This window comes from Lycium ferocissimum, chromosome 3 (assembly GCF_029784015.1).
Source record: "Lycium ferocissimum isolate CSIRO_LF1 chromosome 3, AGI_CSIRO_Lferr_CH_V1, whole genome shotgun sequence".
NCBI classification, from domain to species: domain Eukaryota; kingdom Viridiplantae; phylum Streptophyta; class Magnoliopsida; order Solanales; family Solanaceae; genus Lycium; species Lycium ferocissimum.
This window is the reverse complement of record NC_081344.1, coordinates 16,973,528-16,982,389: the sequence shown is the minus strand read 5'-3', so window position 1 is coordinate 16,982,389 and position 8,862 is coordinate 16,973,528. Positions and strand designations below refer to the sequence as shown.

General features: G+C 31.9%; 1 protein-coding gene across 1 annotated transcript; it reads left to right on the top strand.

Moving 5' to 3' along the window:
- The first annotated feature begins 4,960 nt into the window (after positions 1-4,960).
- LOC132050995 (protein SMALL AUXIN UP-REGULATED RNA 51-like) lies at positions 4,961-5,758 on the top strand. Its single transcript, XM_059442310.1, has one exon. The coding sequence runs from the start codon at positions 5,104-5,106 to the stop codon at positions 5,431-5,433; it is 330 nt and encodes a 109-aa protein (XP_059298293.1). The 5' UTR covers positions 4,961-5,103; the 3' UTR covers positions 5,434-5,758.
- The last annotated feature ends 3,104 nt before the right edge of the window (positions 5,759-8,862 follow it).

The window sequence follows — 8,862 nt, the reverse complement described above, 5'->3', positions numbered from 1 at the left end:
AATGATATTTTATATATCAGGGAAAAGACATTACTTTATCTACTTTTATATGAAACTACGATTTCTGTTAGGGGTTTCCCACATTTTCACTATGATTTTTATATATTTCTGTATAAGCAATCTTGTTTGAAAGAAGTAAAAAAGCTGATGTTCGAATATAATCTAAGAATTAAATTCTCCACTTTTAAATTTCTGTATATGCAAATCTTTGTTATTTTTGAGCTATTTGCCAGTTTTTTTTTTTTTTTTTTTTTTTTTTTTTTTTTTCCCAAGTACTCTAACCCAGTGGTTTTTTTTTTTTTTTTTTTTTGGTACATTATTTTTTTTTTTTTTTTTTTGGTACATTATTTTAACCTTTTTGTTACTCCTCCCAAACTTTTATGGACAAAAATAATCATTCGTATTATATTTTCCTTCCAAATTAACGGGATGTCCCTAACAACCGTACACTTTTTTATTACTTCAACCGCACACTGCAAATTTTCAAGAACGGAGTTTTTGTGCAGAGACCAATGCTAGAGGAGTAATTGACCATTCAAAACTGCTTGCTCACAAGTCACATCCCAAGGACTTCAATCCACAGGACTTCTATGCCTAACTCCACCTACTCCATTTCAAGAAGTAAAAAAATATATTTAACGGTGTAACTTCTTTTAAGTATTGATGTAATTTTAAGCATGGATGAGCCATTTCTGATAGTTCGATAGTATAACTGAGCCAAATTATTGATGAGTGGCATAAATGAGCCATTTCTGATAGTTCGATGGCATATTTGAGCCTTTTCCGTTTATATTATTGTAGTAGGATGTATACTTTGAGCCCGTTTGTGGCTTATGTTTATAATTCTTTCGTCGAAAACGAACATTTGAGTGTTTGACTAACCAATTTATAAGTCATTTTATGCTTAAAATAAGCCCAAAAAAATAAGTTGGGATAACCGAACTTATTTTTTTGACTTATAAGCTGTTTTTAATTTATAAGCTGTTTTTTTTAAGCTAAATCAAACGGGCCCTTTATCTTTAAGCTCTAATTTCAATAATTATGGGTAGTTACCAATGATATGATATTAAAAGGTCTTGTCAAAGATAGCAATACAAGGAAGTACAGAAATACCAACAATTGTTTGGCAACAAAAATATATTATTGGCAAAATTTAATATTTGGCAACAATTTAATTTTATTGTTAGCATATATGATGAAACTTTTAAAAATGATTTTTTTTTTTGTTGCCAAATAATTTAATTTTATTACCATATATTGACTATTGTTGTAAAAAATACTTTTGACAATAATAAAAAAGTTGTTGCACCCGTAGCAATAACAACCGATGGGAAAAATTTATGCAACAACAAAAATATGTTGTTACCAAAAGCATTTTTTTTGTAACAATAGTCAATACTATGGCAATAAAAAAAAATTATTGACAAATGTCTTCTTTCTTGTAGTGTAGACATTTTAATATCATTAAATATTAAATATTAAATATTAAATATTAATATTAATATTAAACTCATAAGCTGTATGATCTTTCATCTTTCTTAGTGACTATAAGAACTAGAAAAGCATCATAATATCTTTATATCCACTATCCATGATATAAAACGTGGTCACAGAGAAAAAACTTCTAGATGTGCACCTAATAACAATTGTATCATATAACAATTGAATCATATAACCCTTTGAATTTGTGTGCGCATATATATATATATAAGTAGATTTTGAAGAGATATATCATTGGTATGCATGATCTAGGGAGGAGTCGGGAGAATATTGGTGCATGTGAATTCATGATCCTCCATTTGGATACGCTTGATAAACTAAAACTATTCATATATTAAAAAACGAAAAAACACACCAAGGAAGTCGTGGGATCGATGAATGATATCCTTCCCTCCTTCATGTGTCAGAGTTCTCAAATTCGAATCATAGAAATAGAAAACTTATTTATAAGGAGAGTGGTTCCTTCCTAAATGGACACTTCACCCAGATTCGATTATCACGTCAAGTTACTTTATTCAACAAAGTGATCAAGCTTCTTAACCATCGAGGACCGGCCTCGTGAACACATTCACCTACATGACTAAAATTTTGGATTAATTGAGTCGATAAATTTTGAATTCAAGTTAGTTAAGAAAAACACAAAAAAATAAAATAACGGAAAAGGGCCTAAAATACCCTCGAACTATTAGAATTGGCACAAAAATACCCTCCATCCACCTTTGAGCCCCCAAATACCCCTGCCGTCCACCTATGGGGTCTAATAAACCCCTGCCGTCCACCTATGCGGTCTAATATACCCTTATTTCTAACAGTCTCATCTCATGTATGACATGACAGCATCTAATTAACTAATCTAATTAATTTTAAATTATGTTGACCGGATTCCACCCCACCTACCCGACAAACCCGACCCGCCCCAAATTAAATAAGGCTAAAAACGAACCAATTTTATCAAGTTATCACTTATTTAACGTTGTAAACAATAAAAATTGTGGTACCACGCTAATGCTTAATTCAAGTACTAATACTAGGCTGCATAATAGTTTATCGACTGTTCGCTCAGTTATTCCAATCCAGCTAATAACCCTTATATGACCTTCTAAAGGAAAGAGTAATTTAACAAAAACCAAAAGAAAAGGAAAAAATAGTTAAAATTAGCAAAAAAAAAAAAAAAAAAAAAAAAAGAGTTTAAGCTTGGTGCACCGTCAGTGGACAAAAAATTTTACACTATCATGTGATTTCAAAGGTAAATAACCACAATAATTTCTTAAGTAATTCAATTACCTTTTTTAATATAATTATAATTTACCTACAGAATATTAAAGGCAGGTTGAATCTTCTTTATACTAACTAAATTATATCTGCATTGTGCTCGTGAATTATTTTCTTTTCCACAGTTATTTACTATTTTTGACGTTCTTTAGTTTTATTCTTAACAACATCGTCAAAATCACTAATATGGAGGTTTTGTCTCTTTAGCTCATCGAAAATATAATCTAGTTCCATTAATCTCTTAGTTATAACTTTTTTCTGGTTTGATAAGATTATTTCTATTTCTTAACTTCATTTATCTAATTCAGAAGCCCTACATATAGCAATTATGAAGTAAATTTGTAAAACAACTGGAGAAAAAGAGACAAACTTAAATCACATTGATAGTTCCATATAATCCTTTTGCATCTTTATTGGAGGACAATAATAAATTTCGGATAAACTAGAACATGTGGGTTACAAGAAGCCAAAGAGAGAAAATAGGTGGGTGATAATCCCAGTGATTTGTGAGACGAGAAAGATGACCTTTTTTTAGGGATAAGAGAGAATGTAAATAATAAAATTTAAAAAAGCAACGTTAAGGAAAATAATTAAGAATAGATTGACAACCTGCTATAGCAGGTAAATGTTACCTAGTGTAGAAAAACTATACATCGACGGTTCATCAAACTTAAACTCAAAAAGAAAACCAGTATGCAATAAGTGATGGGTAACAATTTCTTTTCGCACTTACCAGGAAATACTTATGGTATACTTGGGGCGGGTCGGGTTTGTCGAGTAGGTGAGTTGGCATCCGGTCAACATAGTTTAAAATTAATTAGATTAATTAATTATGTGGGGTAACAAGTTAAATGTTGCCACGTCATAAATGAAATGAGGTACGTTAGAAATAAGAGTACATTAGACCCCGTAGGTGGAGGGCAGGGGTATATTAGACCCCATAGGTGGATGACAGAGGTATTTGGGGGCTCAAAGGTGGATGGAGGGTATTTTTATACCAATTCTAATAGTTTGAGGGTATTTTAGGCCCTTTTCTGATAAAATAAAAAGACAAATGAAAAAGATGAACAACAGGAGCCACAAAAGTAGATATGAAGCAAAAACGTGAACCTCTATTCATTTGGAAAAAAAAAAATATTCAACACAAACTAAGACAGAATGATGGAAATGTAAACAAATGCCATTTAAAACCTAGATATTGAAACTTGCAACCAACCTTAGGCAGTGAAAACCATGTTTCTGGCCATCATAAAATATTGTTTGCCAAATACATCCAAACACAAATCAGATACAATGTTCCAACACCTACTTGAGATTAAATCCAATGGACTACATTTTAGGAAGGAAAAAAGACATAGAAGACAAAAACAGAAGGACCAGTTTGTCACAAGGAGGAGCAGCATACACAATGTATACCCAATGGGTTTTGAACCCCACCTTGTCCTTCTTCAAGTACACATACACCAACATATCCTATGTCTTCCATCTTGTACAGAGACGGATTAATTAGGATTTTAAATAAAAGTACAGAGTAGTAGTAGTAGTATTATATTATGCACCGAAAATGTATCCATTTTTTGCACTATTAACTTAAGTTTAACCTATAATTAATAACATGGGAGTAATTCTTATTCACAGCAAGGCTGATATGACGCGTGAAAAATATTGTACAATACTCTTTCTGTCCTAATTTATGTGCCATCGTTCGGAATTCGTGAGTCAAACTTTTACTTTTGAGTGTCAATTCGGAGATAGAATCCTTATATTTTTTGAAATAAAATGTACATATTTAAAAACTACTCCATAAAAAATATTGTAAGTCATAATATCTAACAATTTAAAATATTTAAAAGACATGAAAAAATTATTATAAAAAAAAAGTGTTTGACTCTTGAAATTCAATACGCAAATGAATTGGTATGGAAGATATAATAGCCTCCTATAATACGTAAATTATGTAAATTACATTAATATTATAAAGATGATCTAAACCTATCAGTATATAGCTTATATAACTTAAATCCAATACAGTTATGGATATGTTCCACCTGTTGTTATAAGTAGAGCTAATAAAACAGCATGTGGTCTAATGGTCCTACACCCTATATAATTCTCTCTTCCCCTCTTGCCCATTCCTTTATATTTTAAAAAAAAAAAAAAAAAAAAAAGAAGAAGAAAAAGACATCATGGTTGGGCTCTTCCTTCATAAATACCTCCACAATATCCTTCTATTATCACACAACTTACTTTTTAGCATCCCTTTCTCTCAAAGGAAAGAAGTGTTTCAGCTTTCAATTTCATTTACTTCCTTCAACTTTTCAAACAAACAAAATGGCCATAAAAAAATCAAACAAGATGCCACAATCTGCCGTTTTGAAGCAAATCTTGAAAAGGTGTTCGAGTTTGGGAAAGAAAAATAACTACAACGACGACGACGACGAAAATGGCCTTCCAATTGACGTGCCCAAAGGTCATTTTGCTGTTTACGTAGGAGAAAATCGAACACGATACATAATACCAATTTCTTTCTTGAGTTACCCACAATTTCAGTGTCTTCTCCATCGTGCTGAAGAAGAATTTGGCTTTGATCATGATATGGGCATTACCATTCCATGTGAAGAAATCGTTTTCCAATCCTTAATTTCGTCCATGTTGCGGTAGAAAAATGAATGAGAAGGGTGATTAGTGTAGTTTTAGGTGATAATTAAAGTTTTCAGTGAAGAGAGATGTGCTCTAGATGAAGCAAATTAAATATTGCTTCTCTTTTTTCAACAATCTCTCTTCATTGTATTGTTATTACTATTATTTTTTTTTTTCTTATGGTTTTGTTGACATTCTCTAACGTCGACCCAACAAGCACATGAAGTTGTTTGCTTTTGTATGGGTCAGATTTGTAAAAAAGAAAAGCTTTGTAATTTTTCCTCGCAGAGGTGTACTTTTGTAACACCCTGTGAGAGAAGTTAATATAATATTCCTCCTTTATTCATTTCCAATGTAAGGTTATTTATTATTGTGCGAATCAACTCTTTTCCAAGAGTTTAAGTTATATATACATATAATGTAAGAATTTTTCATTCAGAGGCGAATTCAGGATTTAAATTTTGTGGGTTCAATCTTAAAATTTTTAACATTAAACCCATTATATTTTTAAAGGTAGGGGTTCATATCTACTATTTATTGCAATTTTAATAATTTTTTACATATAAATTTAGGCTCTGCAACGAAAGTTTGGGCCCCTACCTTGTAGGCTAGATGTGCCTCTGTTTTCACCTATTATTTGTTATATATAATAGGTAATTTTTTAACTTTTAATATTAAAATTAAATATTAAATATTTTACACAGACATATACATACTTTAAACTCTTTGGTGTAATCTGACACACTAACAAATTATACACTTTCTTCTATATTACTACTACTTAGATTTAGTGTAAACAATTTCGCATACTATATATAATTGCATTCAAGTAAAAGTGATTCGATATGTAACCACGACTTTTTCAACTTTAATGAAGAATGGTAAAAAACTTAAGACAATCACCTACAAGTGCAAGATAAGAGCTCACGATAGACAATATGGGGCCTCGCCACCCAGAATTTAAAGCTTCAAAAAGTTGACTATTTTTCTCAATTCGCCATCCTTCCTCATGTTTGAACTTGTCATTTGGTTCATGCACTAAATCTCGAGATTATAATTTTTGGACTAATTATTGTATTTGGAAAGTCAGACAAAATAATCTCAAGTTTAATAAGATTGTATACGGGTAAAACCGAGGACACAGGCACGCTCGGTTTCCCGTCGTCATGATTATGCTCGGACACAATACGGCCGTCTCGCCTGAAACGAGGTCTCGAGCTCGGGCCAGGATGAGGCGATAAAGGAAGGGCGATTGACTGCCATTAACAGAAGTCCGAAATATCCGTCCTCACCCGGATATTTCGGCGTCGATCTCGGCGATACTGCTATCACCAGATTTACTTGCTTTATTTAGAATTGTACTAGGTTTGAAACTCCTCTACTATATAAAGAGGAGGTCATCATTCATGAAAAGGGTTGGCAACAGCAAGGAGAGAAATAGTTCATATCAACAATCATAAGAATTTTATTAAATCAGTTCCCATCTGTTCTTGAGTTTCATTTTATTTGTACCTCGTGAGAGCTCGTAACGAAAAGGACATCGACCTCGGTTTCTTAGCCCGAGGTCATACGTATCCAGCACTTGGTTAGATCTGATTCTTTGTCCGCTTTCCTTACATATCTTGCTATTTAAATACTTAATTGAATTTAGTCACATATCTTTGGCATTTGTATAAATTTAACTGTTCTACGTTTTAAGGTTAAACAAAGATAAGGTGGAATATCTAAAATTAAGTTTTGATTAAATTTTATACTATCAACTACGCACAATATAAAACTAATTTCAAACTTAATCTTAGGACATCTCACCTTATCACCTTATATGGCGTCCTAATCACTTTAAATTTCTGTCAATTAAATATTATAAAGTTTTATTCTAGTTTCAATTATTAATTTTGCAATTATAATATTATTTATGGAATTAGTGATTTTGAAACAATACGAAGTAGCTCCAAAGCTTTGGTGGATTTGCAATTCTAGCCGCCTTCACTTTGTTAGAAATTAGTCCGGCAATTTGGTACCTTCGTTCCAACTCTATCTTTATTTTCCGCTATTTAATTTACGCAATTTAATTCTAGCAATTTAATTTGTTGCAATTTATTTTCTTGTGATTTATTTAAGTGTGATTTAAATTAATTCTATTTAATAATGTCGAAGAGATTGAGACGTGGTGGCGGTAGTAGTGGTATTATTAGGGGTGGGTTTAATGAGGAAACATTTGTGAACGAAACACCTAATTTAGGTATTGATACTGGTGAAAATAATCCACTTTTAGATCATGAGGTAATGCAACAATATTATACCGACACTTTTAATGAAATTGACGATGATGAAACAGAAGCCCCCGAAAATCCCATAGGAGATACAGGTCCTGCACAATCACAAACACAAGACAAACCGCCAAGAACTCGTAAGTCAACCGCTAAAATTTAGAAATTTATGACTAAGAATAAGGAAAGACAAATAGCTAAATGTAATTTATGTAAACAAGAATTTGCTTTTAGGCAACAAACTAGTAAGGATGGTGGAACGGGTACACTAACGGGTCATATGAAAGCTAAACATAAGGATGTTTGGGGAGAGCAAACGGGTTCAAATGTGGGGGGTATTCAAATGACGATAGACCCACGAACCGGTAAAATTTTTTGCTATGACAAGAAACAAGAGCGTGTAGAAATAGCTAAAATGGTTGCTTTTGATGCTCTACCATTTTCCTTTCCTTCGGGTTTGGGGTTTGTTACTTATATTCAACGTTGTTATAATCCGTCATTTGAGGGTATTCCTAGAAGTACTTGTAGAGCGGATGTTATAGATTTGTATAAAAAATATAGATTTTATTTGCGCCATGTATTTAATTCTTTAAATTGTAGTGTTTCTCTTACCGCCGATTTGGGTCTTAGTCTTAACAAGTTAGATTTTTTTGCTATTACATGTCATTGGGTTGATGATAATTGGGTGATGCAAAAAAGAATTATAGATTTTTTATATGATGAAGGAAAAGGTCGTCACGATGGAAAAATTTTAGTGGATTCAATGTCTACTATTATGAGATTTTTTAACATTTATAGAAAAACACTTTGTATTACTTTAGATAATGCTTCTAATAATACAAAGGCGGTTCGTCTTCTAAAAAGGGAATTAAACCCTCCGCTAAAAAATATTTTTTATGTGAGATGTAGTTGTCATATTTTAAACTTGATTGTTAGAGACGGTCTTAACTATTTTGAAGATTCTATTCAAAAAGTTAGAAATGCGGTTGTTTTTCTTTTTTGTAATGCTAATAGGCATAAAATGAGAGATTTTAAGAATTCTTGTGTAAAAAAATGGCCTTAGACTTAGGAAAATTCAAGTAGAAGTTGACACTAGGTGGAACTACACTTACATTATGTTACAACAAGCACATGATTATAGCATTCCCATACAACAAGTTCACAACCATTTTAATAAGGA